The sequence below is a fragment of the Bicyclus anynana genome, chromosome 26 (genome assembly GCF_947172395.1).
Source record: "Bicyclus anynana chromosome 26, ilBicAnyn1.1, whole genome shotgun sequence".
NCBI classification, from domain to species: Eukaryota; Metazoa; Arthropoda; class Insecta; order Lepidoptera; family Nymphalidae; genus Bicyclus; species Bicyclus anynana.
In genome coordinates this window covers 2,372,619-2,397,472 of record NC_069108.1, presented here as the reverse complement: position 1 = coordinate 2,397,472, position 24,854 = coordinate 2,372,619, and the positions used below count along the sequence as shown (strand labels likewise).

At 36.7% G+C, this 24,854-nt stretch overlaps 1 protein-coding gene across 1 annotated transcript; it reads right to left on the bottom strand.

Annotated features, from left to right (window-relative positions):
• Positions 1 to 965: 965 nt before the first annotated feature.
• On the bottom strand, positions 966 to 23,188 carry LOC112053538 (phenoloxidase-activating factor 2-like). Its single transcript, XM_052889644.1, has 10 exons — positions 22,931 to 23,188; positions 21,175 to 21,337; positions 19,651 to 19,735; positions 16,755 to 16,836; positions 6,884 to 6,990; positions 4,962 to 5,197; positions 3,678 to 3,862; positions 2,694 to 2,858; positions 1,671 to 1,817; positions 966 to 1,067 (listed from the first exon to the last, which is right to left on the bottom strand). Exons 1-10 carry the CDS (start codon positions 22,940 to 22,942, stop codon positions 1,050 to 1,052), a joined length of 1,200 nt encoding a protein of 399 aa, XP_052745604.1. The 5' UTR covers positions 22,943 to 23,188; the 3' UTR covers positions 966 to 1,049.
• Between the last annotated feature and the right edge of the window lie 1,666 nt (positions 23,189 to 24,854).

Sequence of the window (24,854 nt, the reverse complement as noted above, 5' to 3'; positions counted from 1 at the left end):
CAAGGTCCTACTTAATCTACCGAATATAAATTACTTACGTGAATGTTTGTATTTTACACGGACGAAACTGCAAACGTTACTTTTGTAGTTAAGTATTATAATGTCCATTTTATCTTATGTACTTACAAGCGAAGGGTCAAGTCATATAAAGATAATAAGCATGTGTTTATATGGAAATACCAAAACATTAGGTATTTATCATCGAATAAAGATAATGCAGAATGAGTCTTTACAAGCGTGGTGGTAAATAGATGAAACCCATAAAAAGTCACGCGTCTCCTTGATATCTTTTTCACAATAATGTATTTCAAAATTTAACAATAACAACAGTTACGTAAATTAATATAATAATTAATTATTATCAATAAAAAATATATAATATATTATTATCTAAGTGTAATGTATCTTCTACTTTTCTTTTTGTGTGTACATTATCCATTATTCCTTGTATTTATTAAGGCCACCAATTGTACATTAGTTTTTAAATAAATTTGCCTGTTATTATTCTTTTTGGTGTAGGTACAATAAAGTATAATTCATTTCATTCATTTATTTCAAAAAATACTCCTAATTCTTTAGTTTTTGTGAACAGTTTTTAAAATATATTCTTGAATAATATTGAAAATTATTAATTCGCATTAATAATTTTCAATATTATCGCTTCGTGTCGTACTGACTCGAGAATGTATTCGTTTTTGAATTTTGTATTTGGAGCGGCTACGACACCGTCGTGTTCTTTGCGCTCCATCTGAATATTATTCTTTATTCTGTGGTATTTATGTATTTAAAATCGAAATTACGAGATAATAAATAAATTACGAATAAGACATTAAATATCACGTGTCTCAAACAGTGAAGGAAAACATCGTGAGGAAACCTGCATATCTGAGAATTTTCTTAATTCTCTGCATGTGTTAAGTTAACTGAGAGGTGACTCGTGTTCAACAGTGAGCCAAAAATGGATTGTAAATGATAATGCTATTTAAAAGTTATTTATTTATTTGTTTTACAGTAAAATGTTTACTCCTCTTCCTCTTGCAGACCCAAGTTTAGTTGTAAGTATACATCTGGAAAAGCAAAAAAAAAAACGTTTTAATAGGCTAGTTGACACTTTTTAAATGTGTCTTAAATTATTCACTATCGGTATATTAGATTGAAAAAAAATATCATTTATTTTTGAGACGTGATTAATTTTTAATTTAATATAAAAATGAATTCGAGCATAATCATTAAGGTTTAGGATTTTTAGACAGTTTAAAAAACGGCTTTTATTAACACAGCCTTCAAACTGATCAGCAGGGTTTATTTATTGATATTCCAACAATTTATTTAATTAATACTCTTTATTTGTACACCTCAATAAATAAAAGAAAACAAGCAAAACAGAAATATAAGAAAAAGAAAGAAAAAGATATAAGAAAAAGTAGAATACAAAAGGCGGCCTTATCGCTTAGTAGCGATCTCTTCCAGGCAACCTTACAACAATGACAACAAGAAACATTAATGATAATCTAATTATAATACTCGGTGTACCATTCAAACAAGTCACTACATCGTTTTTGATCGTATTTTCGTTTATGCAATCATGTATCAAATATTTCAAATGTAATCAAATAAATCAAATATTACAAAGGTATTTTTCTTATTTCTATTTATATTTCTCAAATCACCTGAGGGTCCAGACCCTTGTCCAGCACCTGGAAGTCCACCCAGTCGCGCAGGTTGGACACGTCGACGTACACGCCGGGGGTTCCGTCCTCTCCGCAGCCGATGCCCCACGCGACGATACCGCTCTGCATGTAGCGGTCGGGGGCATTCTGCAACACGGCTGAGAGTTAGTGATTGGGAGCAAAGATCAGTCAAGTAAAAAAAGAAAAAAAAAGTTATTTTTTTAAGTAATGCCACATATCACATTATCTATTCTTATAATAAAACTGGTCAAACTATACATTTGTTCGCAATTTGAGATTTTACTTATACCATACAACAAACGTTAGCGTGGCATAGAGTACTACTAGCGCCATCTAGAACTTATAATAAAAACTGTAACAGGTCAAATTCTGTACATTTGGTACGTTCTGTACATTGAAGAAACTTTGAAATTTTTTGTCGGGGGGGGGGGGAGGTATTATATGTATAATTGTTACTGAAACTAAAAATATTTTTTTCCCATTCTTTGTCTGTCTGTGTTTTTGTTGGCCGGGCATCACGCTGAAACTACTGAATGAATTCAAACGAAACTTGGCACGATATGAGACCATAGTATTAAATCAAAATAATTTATCACACTATAATTTCTTTATTTCTTTACATAATACAATAATACATAATACTTTATTTTACATATTTACATAATACAATATATACTCTAAGTAAATTGATTATTTAATTGATATTTTAATTTTAATAATTAATATTAATATTTCAATATTTAATAATATTGCAATACATACCCACAATAACTTGATAGGTGTTCTCGCGAAGACAGTTGGACAAAGAATGACGAGCCAGAGATTTTGTCGCCATATTGGCGGAAGTCATTGCTCAACTGTGTTCATTACATTCAGTAGCCATATTGGCGGAAGTCATTGGTCAACTGTGTTCATTACATTCATTTAATAAAAATAGGTAAACATGAATGATATTGAATATATTATGGCGAAGGTTATAGGTTATAGTACACATGTAGTCACCTCAATGGGGCACACGAGCGGCGCGCCCCCGTCCCCCGCGCAGACATCGACGCCGGGCTCGCCGCCCGCGCACATGAAGGAGCTATGCAACCGGAAGTAGTGCCCCAGCCGCGTGCCCCGCAGAGCACGCGCGCACTCTACGTGCTCTACCACGGGCACCGCCACCTGCAACCTCAGACCAATTATTGTATTGGACCTGCCTCGTTAGACGTTACTTTTCTGTCAAAGTATATGATCAACGATCTAATGCGATTATAAAAACAGTATCTATGTAATCGATGTTTCATAGCTGTAATCGTGTTTGTCGGTAAAAAAGCTCCGTAAAAGTACCTTTTTGTGTAATTGAATTGTGTAAAAAACGGGCATAAACTTCTAGTTTAGTATAAGATATATACCAAATCTAAGCTCGTTTTCTTCAGAAAATGACAGACAATTTTGTTCGTGACTATGAGTGCGATACAGGTCCTTCTATAATTGGTCTGAGCCTGCAACACACAAACTATTTAAACACAGACTTAGACCATTAAAAAGGAAGGACCTGCCTCGTAAACCGTTACCCCTCTGTCAAAGATCAAAAATCTATGATCTAACTAACGCGTTTATAAAAACTATTGCTATCATCATCGTTATCATTATCAACCCATATTCGGCTCACTGCTGAGCTCGAGTCTCCTCTCAGAATGAGAGGGGTTAGGCCAATAGTCCACCACGCTGGCCCAACGCGGATTGGCAGACTTCACACACACGCAGAGAATTAAGATAATTCTCTGGTATGCAGGTTTCCTCACGATGTTTTCCTTCACCGATTGAGACACGTGATATTTAATTTCTTAAAATGCACACAACTGAAAAGTTGTAGGTGCATGTCTCGGACCGGATTCGAACCCACACCCTCCGGAATCGGAGACAGAGGTCATATCCACTGGGCTATCACGGCTCCTTGACTAACTTGCCAAGCAATAATTTCCTTTCACAAAGCTATACCTTCTTCATTGTGTTCGGATGTTGTCCTTCCTTGCCGAACTTGTCCTTGCCCCAGCCGCAGGCGAGACACCGTGCTCCGCCGGGCACGCGCGTGCGCGGCGGCGGCAGGCACGCCAGCTGCACGTTGGGCGCCAGGTCCATGGGCTGCGTCAGGAACATCACCGCGATGTCGTAGAACAGGTTGCCTGATGACGAGGAATTGGGTATTTGACAATAGGTCTCGTCTCCAAAGAGTAAATTTTGTAGGTTTGGGTGTACTCTTCTATAACAAGATCCCCAAGACTGTGATGGACCTGCCAATGCATAGCTTTAAGCAATGTGTTAATAATAATAATAGTAATAAGGCCTTATTAAAAACGGTGTAGTGACTGATTACTTGATTGGTACACCGAGTTACATAATAACCCTGCTGGTGGGAGAAGGGCTCGACCGTGGTGTACATGGCCCACTCTCCTGCGCGTACTTTGGTGTAGGGGGTCAGCACGGCACTGTGGTGGTTCAGACACCCCCTTCCCGCATACACGTTGAATGTACGACCGTCAGGTTAGTCTTACCTTTGTTAAACTTCTTGTGCACCACAATGGACGCGACATCTCTGTCCTGGTGGGGGCAGGGCTCGTCCGTGGTGAGGGGGTCAGCACGGCACTGGGGTGTATCAAACACCCCCCTCCGCATACACGTTCAGTGTACGACATAGACTCGTAATAATACGAGGACCTGTGTCGCACCCAAACTTACCAACAAAATTATCTGTCGTGTTTTGAGGGGGACGAGGTAAACTCACACATAGAAAATATTAAACACCATAAAATATACGTTGTGGCCATACACTACACACACCTATAAATTTGATTCGCGAGGCACACACGCGTAATTTTTACACAGCCTAACCAACACATCGCTTAGACTATCCACAGAATATATATATAGAATGTTCGATTACTTGATCGTTTTTTTGCTGTTCCGTCAAAAGAATCGATTCTTTTTAGATATTGTTTTTATTACAAATTTGATATATTAAGAAATACTTACAAATGAAACGTTACTCCATATTTTGCTAAACTACAAGTTGTTGGCGGTTTTTTTGCCATATAATTACACAAATCGGCATTTTTAGGGAGCTCTTTACACGACGAAAACGATTACAACAATGAAACATCGATTCTATAGCAACAGTTTTTACAAACGCGTTAAATCATTGATTCTTGATCATTGATCTTAGTAATATCTAACGAGTCAGGTCCCTAATCTAAATAGTCAAAGGTCGAGGGTTTGTCTTCATACCTTTGTTGAACTTCTCGTGCACCGCAATGGACACGATATCTCTGTCCTGGTGGGGGAAGGGCTCATCAGTGGTGAGCATGGCCCACTCCCCCGCGCGTACCCTGGTGAGGGAGTTAGTGAGGGGGGCGACTTTGTGGGCGGCGGTGAGCACGGCGCTGGGGTGGATTAGAGACCCCCCTCCCGAGTACACGTTTAATGTACGACCGTCAGGTTTGTCTTCTTGTATTGGTTCGATTCTGTGGAACAACCATCTAAATTGAGCTTCGATAAATTAAAAAACAGCAAAAAAAAATTTTTTTATTAAGCAATATTTAAAAAAAAAATTAGCTTCGAAGATTATTAGGTAGTTTTGTGTTCAAATCAAAATATGAACTGAAATAAGTGAATAAAATTGCCCATACTGTGGCGTTTATGATCAACTAGATGACGCCGCGCGGTTTTACCCGCGTGGTTCCCGTTCCCGTAGGAAAACGGGGATAATTTATAGCCTATAGCCTTCCTCGATAAATGGGCTATCTAACACTGAAAGAATTTTTCAAATCGGAGCAGTAGTTCCTGAGATTAGCGCGTTCAATCAAACAAACAAACTCTTCAGCTTTATAATATTAGTATAGATAAGCTATAATAGTCAGGGATTCGTAGTACATTATTAACAACTGATTACTATCAAGTTAATTTTTCGTGAGTAGCTTCATCTCGATGTGACGATCAAGTTTTTTATTTACGAAAATTCTTGATTCTGGTAGCTAACTGAGAACCCACACCCTCCGGAATCGGAGGCAGAGGTCATATCCACTGGGCTATCACGGCTCTTTTGGCATCTGCCATTACTGGCATTACTGGCATCGGTATCGATCACTAATCACCCCCTGATAGTTATTTTGGAAATATATTTCATGTACAGAGTTGACCTCTCTACATATCTATACTAATATTATAAAGCTGAAGAGTTTGTTTGTTTGTTTGTTTGTTTGTTTGTTTGTTTGATTGAACGCGCTAATCTCTGGAACTACTGGTCCGATTTGAAAAATTCTTTCAGTGTTAGATAGCCCATTTATCGAGGAAGGCTATAGGCTATATATTATAACTGTATTCCTACGGGAACGGGAACCACGCGGGTGAAACCGCGCGGCGTCAGCTAGTTTATTATAAACTAGCGGACTCGGTCAAGCTTCGTTTTGACATAAGTGCACTTATTCTCTATCCCTACTCTACCCTTCTATACCTCTACCCCTACCCCTACCGCTTGACTCTTAAACGTTTGTATGGGAAATAGAAAAGGGCAGTTTTTAGGGTCTTCCCGGAAATTATTTGATTTTTCTCACCTTTTAAACCTTCCCTATACCTCCACGAACATTTGAAGACCAAAATAAGATAAATCCGTTCAGCCGTTCTCGAGTTTTAGCGAGACTAACGAACAGCAATTCATTTTTATATATATAGATATAGATGTAATAGTAATTTTCAATCTGAATTTTTCAAATTTTCAAATTTCAAAATTACTTAACTACCTACCTAGGTAAAGTGGAGAAAACAACAACGAATGGATTCACTTACGAAAGGAGTTTTTAAAAGTATTATCTCCCACGTTTACCTCAGATACTCATTATTCATCTTTACAGTAGTCGGAAATTATGTTACCGGGTAAAAGCATCTCCCTTAATATCCAAAATTGTAGACTTTGTACATTTAATTAACAATTAAAATAAATCATTGAATACTGTAAAAAAAAAAAAAGTTAATAGCATAATACAGATAGGATATATATAATACATGCCTATGTAAAAGACACATAAAAAAAATATAAAAAAAATATATTGAAGTGATAACTTATGGGAAGGTAAACTATAAACCGCTTCGTAACGTAACGCGTTACGACGCCACTCTGACTTCCCTCTCTTAAGCATGATGATGATACTCACCTATAAATAGCCACCATCCAGGGAAACTCCCCAAATTTGGCCTCATTGTCAGCCCCCTGTGTCGACATCCCCAAGCCGTAGGGGTTCCCCCACCCGCATCCCTCTCGCTGTGGATAAAGAGTTTAAATATGTCATTTAATTAATAAAATAAATAAATTTACAGGGTACAAATTAATATACAGGGTGGTCGGGAGTATTTATCCTACTAATATTATATGTTGTAAAGTGATAATTGCAATTGGGCAGGCAATATTAATATATTGCTAATCTTAATTATTTTATAATTATCTGTCTGCACTCACAACCATAGTGTACCTATTAATGTCAATTGTCAATGTCATCTTAGTTTATAATATATTGTCTGTGACAATCACTCTTTTCCGCCAGCTCTGCGATAGGGAACACGCAAAATGTAAATTAGCTCTGATTGTTTTAATAAAACTTAGCAATTCCACTGTGACTCTTATTTATACTACATGTATAACCTTAATAAACTCAAGAGGTTATAGGCCGATCACGCGATTTACAAGATTTGGTGAAAATTTTGAGAAAATACATCTACTGCGTGGACCGCGTGGTAACACGTTGTCACCCATTGTCATCAGAGCTCATCAAAAATGGCTTCTGCGAATCCTGTTGCGAGTGGATATCTGCATCATGAAAAGCTAGAAGGCGTGAGTAATTATGTAATCTGGAAATTTAACATGCGTCACTTACTCATCATAGAAGATTTGTGGTCTTGTGTTGAAGGAGCTGAGCCTGTCGATCCTGCAAAGGATTTACGCGCGCTCGCTCGTATAAGTTTATCTGTTAAACCTATATGTGTGCAATATATACGAAATGTTACTACAGCAAAGCAAGCGTGGAACAAATTAAGCTCAGTCTTTGAAGACAAAGGATTCGGGAGGCGTGTCGCATTGTTGAGACTATTACATCACGCTTCATATGCCGATTTTAATAGTATGGAGAAATACTTTGAACATATTACCACTCTTGTACAACAATTGGTAGATATTGGTCGTACCATAGAGGATGCTGAAGTGGCGGAGATAATTTTAAGCGGCCTTCCACAAGAATATGATATAATAGTTTCCAGTCTCGAAGCGGTTGCCTACACAGGTATAATATCCAGTGATTTAGTACGAACCAGGTTGTTGCAAGAAGAAGAACGTCGACGAAGGACTGAAAGCAGAGACGATATGGCCCTTTTGTCAAAGCAACAATACCGTAAGGCTAAAAAGGTACCTGTTTGTGATTTTTGCCAACGCAGTGGACACAAAAAATCAAAATGTTTTAAATACAAGAAAGAACAGCGAGGCAACACAACAACAGCATTGGTGGCCAACTGTTTTGGTGTCTTCGAGAACAAGGACTGGATTGTGGATTCAGGCGCGTCTATGCACATGTGTAAAGAAATAAAGTGGTTTAGTTATATTACAAATTGTGATAGAACTGTACAAGTTGCTGATGGTACAACCTTAAGATGTCTAGGTTACGGTAGTGTTAAGATTCCTATGAAAAATAACAAGACACAATTAGTTACAGACGTTTTATATGTACCTGACCTCTCAACAAATTTAATTAGTGTATATAAATTATGTGAGAAGGCTTTGTCTGTTAAATTTAATAATACTAAATGTTATGTTTTCAAAGGGGAAGTTCTTGTTGTATCTGCCACCAGACAGGGGGGTATTTATATTTTGGACAATGTTTTATATGATTCACAGGAGCAGTCTTTAGCTGTAACCAATGTGAATATTGTGTCCCAGCCACAAAGTTCGCTTGACACAACGGAAAATGCCAAAGTTACACCTGACTTGTGCTTATGGCATAAGCGGCTTGGACATTTGAGTCATCATGGGGTAAGTGTTCTCTGTAAACTCGCTTTTGGTGTTAATATTCACTCGACTCAGCATGGTGCAATCACTAACAAGTGTGTAACATGCGTTGAGGGGAAGCAAGCAGTGCAAAGTTTTCCTAGGGGTGAAGCAAAACGTTCCAAGCAGTTGTTGGAGCTTGTTCATTCTGATGTGTGTGGTCCGATGCCTGTATGTAGTCTGGGTGAGTCTAGATATCTGGTAACGTTTACCGATGATTTTTCTAGAAAAACATATGGCTATTTATTAAAATATAAATCCGAAGTTTTGTCCAAATTTAAATATTTTAAAGCAACTGTTGAAAAGCAAACTGGGTTTTCTATAAAATGTCTGCGAACTGATAGGGGTGGAGAGTATTGCAGTGCTTATTTCTCTAAATATTTACAGAGTGAGGGTATAGTTCATCAAACTACTGCTCCTTATAGTCCGTCTCAAAATGGTGTCTCTGAGAGACTTAACCGGACACTTTTTGAGAAAGTTCGCTGTATGCTTCGTGAAGCTAGTCTTCCTAAAGAGTATTGGGGAGAAGCTGTAATTACAGCTATATATCTTAAGAACAGAAGCCCTACAGCAGCAGTTCCCAATAAAACTCCAGAGGAGGCATGGACAGGTAACAAAGTCAACCTGAGCCATTTACGTGTTTTTGGTTGTCTAGCTATGACACTTATTCCACAGGTAAAAAGAGATAAGCTTGATTCTAAATCAAGATCTTGCATCTTTGTAGGATATTGTGAGAACACTAAGGGCTATAGATTGATTGACCCCACTAACCCTAAGCAGATAATTGTTTCCAGAAATGTAATATTTTTTGAAAACCATTTCTTAAACCACTGTGATAATACAATGATACACTGTGATAGTAGTAATAATAATAATTTTATTTATAATAATATAGGTATGCAAAGCAACCCTATAAATGAAAATTATTCAGGTTTGGATTTGCAAAGCATGGTTCCAACTGAAAATAGAAATATTAATAATAATGTGGATATGCAAAGCATAGGTCCAAATGAAAATAACATGGATTTGCAAAGCAATAGTCCATGCAATCATGAAAATGACATGGTCATTAATTCTAGTCAATCTGAGCGGAATAATGAATTTTTGTCTCCAGTTTCAGGGGAATCTTCCTTCCAAAGTGCTGAGGAGAGTGTGCTGAGTGAAAGAGACAGTAATCAGTCAGATGCAATGGTATGGAACGAGACTATCGTTCGAGGGGAAGATTTAGTGCTACAGGTTCCCAGTACCAGTTGCGAACGACTGGTTCGTTCCACTCGGAATAAAAAGCCAGATAGGTATAAAGATTATGACTTATCTGATTCATCAGATGTATCTTTTCTTTGTCAATGGTTTATCTATGATGAACCTCAATCTTATGATGAGGCAATGGCAAGTCCTAATAGAGATTGTTGGCTCACAGCAATGCGTGATGAATATAATTCTTTAATAAAACATAATGTTTGGCAATTAGTTGATAGACCAAAGGACTGCAATATAGTTAGTTCCAAATGGGTTTATAAATTAAAATCTGATGAGTCAGGTAACAGTACAAAATATAAAGCACGTCTTGTGGCAAGAGGTTTTAGTCAAAAACCGGGTGTTGACTACTCTGAAACTTTTTCACCGGTAGTACGTCATACTTCTCTTAGAATTTTGTTTTGTATTGCTAATGAATTAAATATGGACATAGAACATGTGGACGTAAACACAGCCTTCTTACATAGTAGTCTTGATGAAATTATTTATATGGAACAGCCTTTAGGGTTCTCATATGATAAGACTAAAGTTTGTTTGTTACAGAAATGTTTATATGGCCTTAAACAGGCAAGTAGGCTGTGGAATAATAGTGTAAACGTTTTGTTGACTAACAATGGTTATGTACAAAATAGATGTGAGCCATGTGTTTATATAAAAAGAAATAACAAGCAATTAACGATTCTGGCATTATATGTTGATGACTTTTATATCTTTAGTAATAGTTCTAAGGATAAGGAAAACTTGTATGACTTGCTAGAATCTGAATTTAGTGTTAAACGCCTAGGCATTTTAAAAAATTGTTTGGGTATGAAAATACATAGAGATAGAGCCAATGGGACTATAACATTTGACCAATCAGACTATATTAACAAGTTATTAAAGCGTTTTGGTATGACAAATTGTAAGAGTGCCTCTACACCTATGGTTGCTAATAAGTTGGAAAAAGGCTCATGTAACAATATTGTAGAGGATAGTATGTATCCATATCGAGAGTTGATTGGAAGCTTAATGTATTTGTCAGTATGTTCAAGGCCTGATATTACTTATGCTCTTAGTCATTTAAGCCAATTTAATATTGCATTTACACGAGATCATTGGCTGGCTGCAAAAAGAATATTAAGATATTTAAATGGCACTAAAGATAAGAAATTAGTTTTCGTTAAATCTGGTACTTTTGATTTAACAGTTTTTGCAGATGCCGACTGGGCCAATGATGTCGTAGACAGACGGTCTTATAGTGGATATATAGTTAAAATTGGCGGCTCTACTGTGCATTGGGAGTCGCGCAAACAGCGATGTATTGCGCTTTCAAGTACTGAAGCCGAGTACTTAGCCCTAAGTGATTCATGCAAAGAAGTGTGTTTTCTTAGAAATTTCTTGTATGAAATTTTTGTGAAACATTTTAATTGTCGAATCTTTAGTGATAATCAAAGTGCAATCAAATTGCTTGAAACCAATGAATATTGCCACAAGAAGACAAAGCACATTGACCTTCGTTACCATTTTGTTAAGGATTTTATTAGAAAAACGGATGTCACAGTCAGCTATTTACCCACTGAAAAAATGTTAGCTGACATGTTTACAAAACCTTTAACTAATCATAAATTTTTAGGTTTTGTTAATGACTTGGGTATGAAAGATGTAGAATCATAGGCATCTGTTCTTGTGAGTATTGGTATCCTTATAATTGTGAGTCTGTTGTACCACTTATACTATCATGCTAGATATGAGATGGGCAATGTAGAGATTATTTTTGTTATTAACCTGAGTTGTTAATTTTTATGTTTTGTATAATCCTGCATTGTAGAGATTTGTTCTCATGTTACGCATGAGGGGAAGTGTTGTAAAGTGATAATTGCAATTGGGCAGGCAATATTAATATATTGCTAATCTTAATTATTTTATAATTATCTGTCTGCACTCACAACCATAGTGTACCTATTAATGTCAATTGTCAATGTCATCTTAGTTTATAATATATTGTCTGTGACAATCACTCTTTTCCGCCAGCTCTGCGATAGGGAACACGCAAAATGTAAATTAGCTCTGATTGTTTTAATAAAACTTAGCAATTCCACTGTGACTCTTATTTATACTACACTAGCGGACGCCCGCGACTTCGTCTGCGTAAAATTCGATGTCAATTTTACTACTACCCCCTAACCTAACCTAACCTACCCTACCCCTACACTACCCCTACCCTATCACTACCCCAACCCTACCACTGCCCCAACCCTACCCCTACCCTACCCCTACCTTACCTATACCCTACCCCAATCCTACCCGTACCCTCCCCGTACCCTATCCCTTTCCTACCCCTATCCCACCCGTACCCCTATCTCACGCCTATCCTACCCCTACCCTGCCACTTCCCTATCCTACCCGTACCTCTACCCTACCACTACCCTACCTCTACCCCGACCCTACCACTACCCTAAACCCGGCCCTAAACCTACCCTACCCCTACACTACCCCTACGCTTCCCTACCCGTACCCTAACCTACCCTGTAACTTCTCTATCTTACTCCTACCCTTAGCAAAATCGGTCCAGTCTTTCGAGAGTGGTGGTATGACCAAGAGAAATAGAGACTTCTATGCTAATAATATAAAGAGGTAAAGTTCGTGTGGTTGTAGGAGGTAATCTCTGGATCTACTGGACCGATTTGGAAAATTGTTTTACCAATAGAAAGCTACGTTATTTGCGAGTGTCCAAGGCTATGTTTGATCCCCATATTCACACGGGAACGGGAACTACGTAAATGAAAGCGCCGGGCGTCATATAGTGGAATTTCTGTGTCTTTTAGAAATTTTGTATTATCTCCGAAACTATTTAAGTAATTAACATACTGTAAAGGGCAAATCTTATCTCCATAATCCCCTTTTGATTATTAAATAATTTATTTTAATAAGGATTAAAGTTTAGTTATATAAATAATGACGTAAACCTAAGTATATAAAAATAATAATTTTTAAAACACAAAAGGCCTTTTTTCTTCTATATAGAAGATAGATATATGGTGTCGCGGACTTTTTTGTAGAACTTTTAAAGATACATAAAGTCTCCATATATTAACTTCAATTTTACACAATAGTTAAGGCAGCGCATGCGAATAAGTCTGTATAAGAGGATTTTCAGTCCGACCTGTATGACAAAAACTGTGATAACTCGGCTAAAATATATGATACCAATATAAAATATAACCTATAGCACTCCCCGATAATGTAGCATTCTACTGGTGAAAGAATTTTTAAAATCGGACCAGTAGTTCCGAAGATTACCCCATTTAAAAAATGTGACAAACTTACAAACTTTACCTCTTTATAATATTAGTATAGACTACGTATGTATATCTTTTACAAAATTAAGTTAACACAAAACACTATAATTACACTTACTAAGTTTTAATTAATTTATATACACAACAATCGAAATAATACCATAAAACGAAATAATAACTAATTACACGAAATACGTATGACGAAAGTCGAAAGTCGAAACGAAACGAATAAAATAAAATTACAAATTATTTATTTGAATTTAAAGTTTAAACCTGATTACCTGAACCTGGTCCTGAACCTAAACAAAGAAAGTAGTAAGTACGACGTATCTAAACTATAAATTAAAACTTAAACTTAAAGTAATTAAAGTATGTATCTACTCTCTAATCTCTATTTCTAAATCTAAAAAGCAAATACGTAAATAGACAGAGTCAGACAAACAGTACCTAGCTAACTTTAACTACCTACGTGGTACGTGCCTAGAAGTAGAACATAATCATTAACAATTAACATCGACTTGCCAAAATCTAAGTAAATTTATCACCACCAACACCAATGTATGAACAATCAATTTCGATCATCATGTAGTCGGCATAAATCTCCCTAGCGCCGTACAAAAATATGGTGTTTTTGCTCAACGCCATCTATTGGTAAATGGATAAAACGCCTACATAGAGTTTAGTAACCAAAAATGTTGATCCCTATAAAATACGTAGAAACCTATAGAGGAAGGTTCAACTTAATTTGGCGGTTGGCGCTTAAACATAAGCGGCATTCCGCCTTTTAGAAATTTTGTATTATCTCCGAAACTATTTAACTAATTAACATACTATAAAGGGCAAATCTTATCTCCATAACATCCTTGTGATTATTAAATAATTTATTTTGATAAGTATTTAAGTTAAGTAGCATAAATAATGACGCAAACCTAAGTATATAAAATTAATAATTTTTAAAACACAAAAGGTACTATATCTGCTAATGTATAGAAGATAGGTATATGGTGTCGCGGACTTTTTTGTAGAACTTTTAAAGATACATAAAGCCTCCATACATTAATTTCAATTTTACACAATGGTTAAGGCAGCGCATGCGAATAAGTCTGCCTAAGAGGATTTTCGGTCCGACCTGTATGACAAAAACTGTGATAACTCGGCTAATATATATGATACCAATATAAAATATAGCCTATAGCACTCCCCGATAATGTAGCATTCTACTGGTGAAAGAATTTTTAAAATCGGACCAGTAGTTCCGAAGATTACCCCATTTAAAAAATGTGACAAACTTACAAACTTACAAACTTTACCTCTTTATAATATTAGTATAGAGTATAGATGTATAACCTTAATAAACTCAAGATTATAAAGGCGAAAGTTTGTGTGTAAGTTTGAAAGTGTGTAAGTATGTAAGTGTGTAAGTATGTTTGTTCCTCTTTTACGCTGCGGCTACTGAAGCGATTTTTTTTTTGTTTTTATTCTTTACAAGTTAGCCCTTGACTACAATCTCACCTGATGGTAAGTGATGTTGCAATCTAAGATGGAAGCGGGCTAACTTGTTAGGAGGAGGATGAAAATCCACACCCCTTTTTGGTTTCTACACGGCATCGTACCGGAACTAAATCGCTTGGCGGTACGTCTTTGCCGGTAGGGTGGTAACTAGCCACGGCCGAAGCCTCCCACCAGCCAGACCTGGACAAATTAAGAAAATCTCAATCTGCCCAGCCGGGGATCGAACCCAAGACCTCCGTCTTGTACATCCACCGCGCATACCACTGCGCCACGATTTGGCTGAAATGTGGAATGGAAATAGATTTTGCTCTGAATTAACACATAGGTTCCCGCGGGATTTGTGAAAAACTGAATTCCACGCGGACGAAGTCGCGGGCGTCCGCCAGTAGTTAATAAGTATTTTCAATATCAACATTTAAAATCAGTAAGCTCACGAGTCAAATTGATATTTTTAGTATTTTGGTAGTAGCTAAAAAAAAATTAAGATCTATTTACAAAAGAAACATTTTTTACTCTGAAAATATTTATTTTAGAACACATGTTCCTTAGACATTTATAATTAATTTTCCTTAAAGAATATAACCCTAGAGTTATGGTAAATACTTCAGAGCACCCTGTACAAAAATGAATCGCTAAATCTGTTGCTAAACGCAAATCTCCGTTTTCGTCAAATTTATTTGACGACCTCCGTGGCGCAGTGGCATGCGCGGTGGATTTAATGACGGAGGTCCTGGGTTCGATCCCCGGCTGGGCCTTTAAGGTTTTCTTAATTGGTCCAGATCTAGCTGGTGGGAGGCTTCGGCCGTGGATAGTTACCACCCTACCGACAAAGACGTACCGCCAAGCAATTTAGTGTTCCGGTACGATGTCGTGTAGAAACCGAAAGGAGTGTTGATTTTCATCCTCCTCCTAACAAGTTAATCCGCTTCCATCTTAGATTACATCATCACTTACCATCAAGTGAGTGTAGTCAAGGGCTAACTTGTAAAGGATAAAAAAAAAAATCTCGAGAACGGCTTAACCGTTAATTTTTTTTTTTAAGAATACTCCTTGAAGTAAGAAAGAAAGAAAAATGCGTTTATTTGGAAATTATACCACACATCACAATATCTCTAGTACAGCAGGACATCCAGGACATCCAGGACATCCAGGACAATACCCTGCGATGTGTATCATAACCCAGAAAATGGCCCCAGCTCAGCATAATGCTACGTGACCATTTGAATTTGGACACGATTTCCAGTTGGAACCACAAAGTCAAAGTCAAAGTCAAAATTGATTTATTTCAAATAGGCTTAGTTTACAAACTCTTTCGAAACGTCAGGTGATAATATTAAACTTAAGATAATGGTGATAATAATTATTCGAAAACTTAAAATTAAAGTTACGAGGGTTCCAAACGCGCCTTGGTCCGAGAAGAGCCCACAACAAACTCAGCCAGGTTTATCCTTTTTTAGTTTATCACCATTTAACAATAGGTATATAAGTAGCCTGTCATGTAATACAGATTGGGTAACGCCACGAACACAGCCAATACAACCTCAGACCAATTGACCATTGTATAGGACCTGCCTCGCTAGACGTTACTTTTCTGTCAAAGTATATGATCAACGATCTAATGCGATTATAAAAACTGTCTCTATAGAATCAATGTAGTTGTAATCGTGTTCGTCGGTTAAAGAGTTCCATAAAAATACCTTTTTTGTAATTGAATTATGTAAAAAACGGGCAAAATCTTCTAATTTAGTATAAAATATATACCAAATCTAAGCTCGTTTTCTTCAGAAAATGACAGACAATTTTGTTCGTGACTATAAGTGCGATACAGGTCCTTCTATAATTGGTCTGAGAACACAACCGAGGTACGAGGATGGTTTTTTTTAGGGTAGGGTAGGGATAGGGTAAGGAAGATTTACACATAAGTCAAAGCTCCTATTGGGACCTTACCATGGGTTTGGGCGAGTGTAGAAGCATCTGATCTGTTACATCCTGGGGCCGGCAGCAAACTTCCAAAGAGGGGCAATCAGTTCTGAAAAGATATATTTCTTCATTCTTTACAAGTTAGCCCTTGACTACAATACCACCTAATGGTAAGTGATAATGCAATCTAAGATGGAAGCGGGCTAACTTGTTGGGATGAAAATCCACACCCTTTTCGGTTTCTACACAACATCGTACCGGAACGCTAAATCGCTTGGCAGTACGTCTTTGTCGTTACGGTGGTAACTAGCCACGGCCGAAGCCTCCTATCAACTCAAACCTCAATCAGCCCACAGCCAGCGATCGAACCCTGGACCTCCGTCTTGTGAAACCACCGCGCATACCACTGCGCCACGGAGGTAGTCAAAATGATATACTTATAATGAAATGAAAAATGAAAATACAGTTTATTGTATCCACAAAGAAACATAAAATACAAAAAAAAATGCACAATAGGCGACCTTATCGCTAAAAAGCGATCTCTTACAGGCAACCTAACGAAGAAACTAATAATAAAAATTATAAACATATAGCCTATATATATTATAATAAAACTTTAAAGTCAAATTCTCTGATGTAATTTAAGATTTTTCAATATTCCACCCTTAAAAGCTTAATAGGGGTTGAAGTATTTTTTACAATAAATTGTTCATATTTAAAGTTATATTTTTGTAAAATGATTAGTGGATTACTCCATGCTTATATTATAAAGCTGACTTAGTTTGAACGCGCTAATCTCAGGAACTACTGGTCCGATTTGGAAAATTCTTTCAGTATTAGATAGCCCATTTATCGAGGAAGGCTATAGGCTATATATTATCCCCGTATTCCTACGGGAACGGGAACTACACGGGTGAAACCGCGCGGCGTCCGCTAGTGTATTTGAACGCGCTAATCTCAGGGACTACTGGTCCGATTTGGAAAATTCTTCCAGTATTAGATAGCCCATTTATCGAGGAAGGCTATAGGCTATATATTATCCCCGTATTCCTACGGGAACGGGAACTACGCGGGTGAAACTGCGCGGCGTCCGCTAGTGTATATGAGTCAACTAGCCGTGTCAAATGATACATAAAGTTTCCAACAGATGGCGCTGCATTACTTTAGATCGCGCTTCAAAAGTTCTTATGGAATATGCTATAACAAAAAGATCACATCTTGTAAACTAGCTTAAAACTTTACGCAATTCGAATTACAATAATTTTTGAAAGCGAATACCTGTTTGGTATTTGTTCAGAATTCATCAATATCTAGTAGAGATGTTGTATTAGGCTATATTCCTAAATCGTGATCTAGTCTAGTATTTTTAACCGACTTCAAAAAGGAGGAGGTTCTCAATTCGGTCGGTATTTTTTTTTTAAGTATGTACACCGATTACTCAAAGACGCTTGGACCGATTTCAAAAATTCTTTTTTTGTTTGATACGGTATAGTCCCCATTTGGTCCCATTGCCATCATGTCAAGATCTGATGATGGAATCCTGGAGAAATTGCGGGGAACTTTCGAAAATTATATGAGTGTCTGGTGTGTTCGTAAACTTTTCCATTTAGTACGTTTAAGCACTACAATTTCATGAAGGTTTAAAATCGATCTGATGATGAAGCCATAAAACAGGGAACTCCTCAGCGATTTACAGCAGTTACCTTGTGTTTGGGCTTGATTAAATTGTTTTAATGAGAACTTTCCACATAGATAGGTTGTAACTGTCATGTCATTTATTTTATTTTTATTTATTTGGGACAGAAAACATTTACATATCAGAGGTTAGTCAAGACTTAAATGACCATACAAAGGGGTTAATAAATATGTAAACAACAACACTATCCACGAATTACACAAATTAAGAATATGGGCGTCACAAAACATACCTACAAATGACATTTACAAGACAAACAAGGGAAGTGGTTAACATAAAGCAGTCGAATCAGAACGAATAAAATAGTAGTAAAAGCTTATCATTCGTGGATACGTTCTCTAAATGTGTCGCGAATACAGAAACCGTGAATATAGAATGGTATTTTATATGGGATTATAAGGAACTAGCTGAATCCGCGCGGTTTCACCCGCGTGGTTCCCGTTCTCGTAGGAATATGGGGATAATATAGCATATAGCCTTTCCTCGATAAGTGGGCTATCTAACACTGAAAGAATTTTTGAAATCGGACCAGTAGTTCCTGAGATTAGCGTGTTCAATCAAACAAACAAACAAACTCTTCAGATTTATAATATTAGTATATAGTATAGATGGGTGACAAAATAAAAAATAAATATATAAAGAGAAAACAATTAATTTAAATTATTGATCTTCCGTCTTAGACAATAGTTTGAAGAATTTTGAATTTTTTTCTTGCTTGACATTTTTTGAAAGCTTCTATTCAGAGTGATTTTTATATTGCACTAGCCGACGCCCACGACTTCGTCCGCGTGACACTCGATGTAAACTTTCAACTACCCCTATCCTAACCCTACCCCTACCCTACTTTTCTGGTTGATTTTTTACACCTTGTATCTGAAAAACTTATCTTACAGAACCCTATTTTTTCTAAAATAAAATTTAGCCTATGTTACTTGTGGATAATGTAGCTTTCGAATGGTGAAAGAATTTTTAAAATCGATCCAGTAGTTTTTGAGCCTATTCATTACAATCAAACAAACAAACATACAAACAAAGTTTTCCTCTTTATAATATTAGTATAGATTGAGGCATTGATTTTTATATGTATAGATTTAAGTGTTTATACATAAAAATGTGACAGTATCTGTATATGACCTTAATCTAGCAATAAATGATTTATAAAAAAAAAACCGTTAACATCCCTATTGGAAACCTCCTTTTTTTTGAAGTCAGTTGAGAACAGACTACCTGGTCATATAGTCACGTCTGTCCACGTCACACAGATGGTCAGCTACACACACTCCACGCTCGCGGCGACTAGTCGTACAGTTCGCTGAAACAATCAGTCAATCAATCAATCAATTTATTTATTTGCAGATACATGCATTACATATATATAGGTACAGGTGATCGATAGATGTAGATGGTAAATGTATCTTGCCAATTAGGCATGCAAATTATTTATTAAGTATTTAATGATTCAAATGACAATTTCACCATTTAAAATTTACATCTTTTAAAATAATTTTATAAACATTTTTCAATCAGAGTCAGAGGTTCCTAAACTGTTTTTTGCTATACATTTTTCAAAATCTAGCTGTTTGCGGTGGACCCCTAGCTATATAGTAGAGGAGCCGAAGAGGGGATTTTTGCAGTTACTCGAGCGCGGCAGATAAACATAAGGGACTATACCTTACACTTTGTCGAGTACCTCCACCGAGTATGAGCCCTTAATATTGGTGGGTACGTTTAGGGCAACCAAAAAAAAAACTAACTTCATAAATACTCAACCAGCATGTCAGATTAAGATAAGGTAGGTGAGTTGATAGCTAAAAACTGCACATTTCGAAAATCTGACGATTTGAGCGCAACATAATGGAATGGGAGGGTTTCAAAGTTACAAAATTAAACCCTTATATTTTAGTGCTCGAGGTACGAGTGCGATTAATTTTTTACTTATTTTTAAGGAAATCTCCTAATTAATCGCTAAAATTTTCTTACAATTTCAGTAAGCCAAAGTAATAAAAATTGTTTTTAAAGTCTGTAGTTTTTTTTTCCACCGCTAAAAGCGGAAAAAGTAAATAACCATTTATTGTTCCTATAATTTAATCTACCAAATGTAATTGGTCTCAATGACGCTCGAGTAACTGCAAATTTAGCATCCCGGGCTCCCCTACTAATAGTGCAACATAAAAGAGTAGAAATGAATAAAAATGGAACTTAAATATTATAGTAACACCACACTTACTGTCATTATCAGAAAGATCTGTCATTATAGAGCAACCGATCATTATTGATAGTTTTGACAGATTATTAAAATCACAGTGGAAAAATTATTACAATATTTATATAATTTATTTAGATGATAATTTAATTTATTGAAGTTTAATATATGTATGTAAACCAAGACATCCCTTTAGTACCCATAACACATAATGCTTACTACCAGGCTAGATAGTAAGTATTTTCCAAATATATTTATTAATTGGTCCAGGTCTGGCTGGTAGGAGGCTTCGGCCGTGGCTAGTTACCACCCTACCAACAAAGACATACCGCCAAGCGATTTAGCGTTCCGGTACGATGTCGAGTAGAAACTGAACGGGGTGTAAATATTCATCCTCCTCCTAACATGTTAGCCCGCTTCAATTTTAGACTCGATCATCACTTACCATCAGGTGTGATTGTAGTCAAGGGCTAATCACAGTTCACATTATACAGAATAAAAAAAAATAACCAAATAAACAAAAAAGTGATAAACAAAAATATATTTACATAATGAACTAGAGTCAACAGATGTTACAGTCTGAGCAGGATTGGCCTGTGGTTCCGGATCCCCGAAGATCTGTCGTAGGAGTTCTGAGCTAATTGTATCTTGCGCAGCTCGGCTCAAGCTCACAAGGGTCAGCCATAGCACCACCCTGACCACCTCACTCATCTGGTGACAATATTCAACAGCAAGTTAAATGGGAGACACACATTGTGGTTATTGTTCATATAGTAAACACTATCGTTTTCACAATCCAAAAAGCATTCTTTAACTATCTAACAATACTTTTTTAAACATCGATCGTAAATTGTTAGATGGGCCTCAACGGGTCGCGGAATTGTCATTGGTTTTGCACATTGAGTATATCATCACTCGTAACACATTTCTCTTTATTCATGTTGTGGCTTGTGTTTTTACACTTCCAAAATGAACATGAAGACATAATTAAAGGATTAAATAAAAAAAAAATCAATAAATATTTTTTTTTAAGTCCATGTCCACCACAGCATGCGCTTGTTACGTACTAAGATAAGATGTGCGTGCACGTCTATGGGTAATGACATAAAATTGTGCGTTATATAGTATGGAGGGGCCCATCTAACGATTTATATCGATGTTTTTAAAGATGATAGTGCGATTACTTGGAAAATAAACAAGTTTATTTTACTCATACCACTGACCACAGAACACTAATACTCCTAACGGAGCCTCTGACGGTTTCAGATGCGGCATCGTACCAGAACGCTTACTCACGTAACGATACGTCGTCTAGCGATGGCTGATGGCTGATGCCCATTGCCCACATTGCCCATATGAGACACATACAGATGTAGTTTTTTCGCATGCCTTTTGTAAACAATCCAAGCTGGTGATTAATTGTTAAAACACACATTCTACCGGAGTTGTATAGTTGAAATAAAATTAATTTGTTTCTAACTTTTTAATTCAAATATGAAATCAAATTAGCAAACAAACCAATAAAACCAAAACAAAACAAATCATCTATCATTTATGTCAAATGTCAATGTCAAAAAGTGACATGGTCAAAGATTATTGATAATATCCCTAGACCCTGAGCAACCCATTTTCGACTCACTGCTGAGCTCGAGTCTCTTCTCAGAATGAAAGGGTCAGGCCAGTAGTCTACCAAGCTGGCTCAATACAGATTGGCACAGAGAATTAGGAAATTCTCTGGTCTGCAGCATCTGGTCTGGTGCATGCCCCGGACCGAATTCGAACCCACACCCTCCGGAATCGGAGGCAGAGGTCATATCCACTGGGCTATCACGGCTGACCCTAAATAAATTAGGCCAATAGTCCACCAGGCTGGCCCAATACGGATTGACAGACTCACGAAGTTATTCCTTCACACGAAAAAGAAAAAGTATCAAAATACTTTGACTTTGCTTCCGAGATTACCGCCATGTGGAATGTTGAGTCAACTATTATTGTCCCGATAGTTGTTTCCGTCAATGAATAGCGTAAAGCTTCGAACAACTTACACCTTATAAAGCTTTCGCTTAACTGTTGGATCAAGAGTCGGATACAGAAGGCAGTGATTCTTGAGACGGCGCGTATTGTGAGGAGCTTCCTCACACTCGAGCCCTGACCACCGGTTGCTTGGGCACTCAAATGTCCCGTAGCGGAAAGGTTGATTTTTTCTATTTTTTTAAATAGTGTTATATATTATATTTTGTACTAATGAGATTGTAATATTTGCTGTTAGTTTCTTTATAAAGGTATTTATGGTATTCCACTTACCGCTAAGTACATCTACTTGGTCTGTCAATTATTACCTACTCTATGAAAACATACTATCACAACTAAACTGTCTGACGAAAAAATACAAGTTTATAAATAACTTGGGATTTCCAGGGGTATCTGTCGTCCGACAAATCAACTATAACTGAATGATTTGTTTTGAATACCTATTCTCCGTTCATGATTCATTTATTATTATCGCATGCCTCAATAGCGAAACGTTTGAGGTTATGGAGAGCCCGCTTTATCCTCATTTTAACCATGTTGTGTTTAGCTATGTGTAATATGTAATATGTAATTGCGGCGCTTGCCTTTGAGACTTTAGGCCATCAGATACCAAAATAGTAGATACAAGGGGCTAAAAAGACCCTATTATATACGAGGTATTTTTAGGGCACGAGCCGTAAGGCGAGGAGTTAAATAGAAACCGAGTTTATAATGGGTTTGGCCCCGCGTGTGTAAAATAAAATAACTCAGTACAAAATTCAATGTTAAAAATATTTGTGCAGACGCAGCTCACAAATCAATAAACTCAAATGAAAAAAATACGCATTCCACAGACAAAAATGCTGCATTTCGTTCCAATTTCTTTACTCGTATTGTACTAGTACCCACATAGAATGACGTAAGTATAAGGTCTTTGAGGATGACTAATTGATTCTACTTACGAATAAAACCTTCTTCGTTTTATAGCTCATTATTTTACTATGATTAAACCTTAGATACATAACGGTTTAAACTATTTACGAATTAAACCTTTTTCGTTTTCTATTATATAGGCTAGTCATCATATATTTTTTTAATTCTATGTCTGACAAATTGATACATGCGTCCATAGCCAAGAGCTGGTGCTTATTTGGCCAAAAGGATAACTCTTGCCCTCCAAAACGGTAACAGCGCCAGCGTATTGGGTACCTTGCCTATGGGTGAACAATTAGATGGTGTGTATTTCAAGTTATTTTATTTATTTTAAACTAGCGGACGCCCGCGACTTCGTCCGCCCTTAGACCTCTTTAATCCAGGCCTTACAGTAGTATCGCTGTAAAAATGGAGTAACTTCTCCCGTTTTCCCAACATTTTCCTTCACTGCTTTGCTTTAATCGTAGCGTGATGAAAAGTAGGTATACTATAACCTGTATGAAGGATAATTGTACCAAGTTTCGTTAAAATCCGTCGAGTAGTTTTTGTTTCTGTAACGAACATACAGACAGACAAAACTTTTACTGATTACATTATTGGCATCAGTGACGTTATAGTATTGCGACGCTTCAGGCCTTCGTGTACTGTACTGTTTACGTACGTACTGATTTGCGTACGTATTCGTTTTTAAATTTCGTATCTGTGACGGGTACGACGCCGTCTTGTTCCTGCAGGGTTCCCAACTTAGGGGGTTTCCCCCCAGATTTAGGGGGCAAATAAGTGAAATGGGATTTTTTTAGGGGTATTTTCAGGGATTTTTTGACTCTTTAATATTTTTAAATTGATGATAATTTTAATATTTCTTTCTTGATCTAGCGACTTATAACGATACGATATTTTACAACCACTCTGAGGCAACTGGCGGCAATTTTCATCGAATAAAAAAAATTGTTAAATTTATTCATTGTCACTATGTATGATTTCAAAAAATCTGAATCTTCAGATAAAGACGTTTTGTCTGTATTAAATATAGACTTTTGAAACATATACAGCAGGTTATTATTTCTAAATTATTATGAATTTATATTTTTAGGGGGAACTCAATAATTAAGGTGATTTTAGAGGTTTTTGTCACAAACTTTAGGGATAAATATTTTGGAGAGTTGCGCTACATCTGTACCTATATTATTGATTAATCTATGATAATATTATGTTAAATAAATGATTCAAACTTAATATACTTACTGTTATCCATTTCATGTTCTAATTACTGCAGAATAATGGG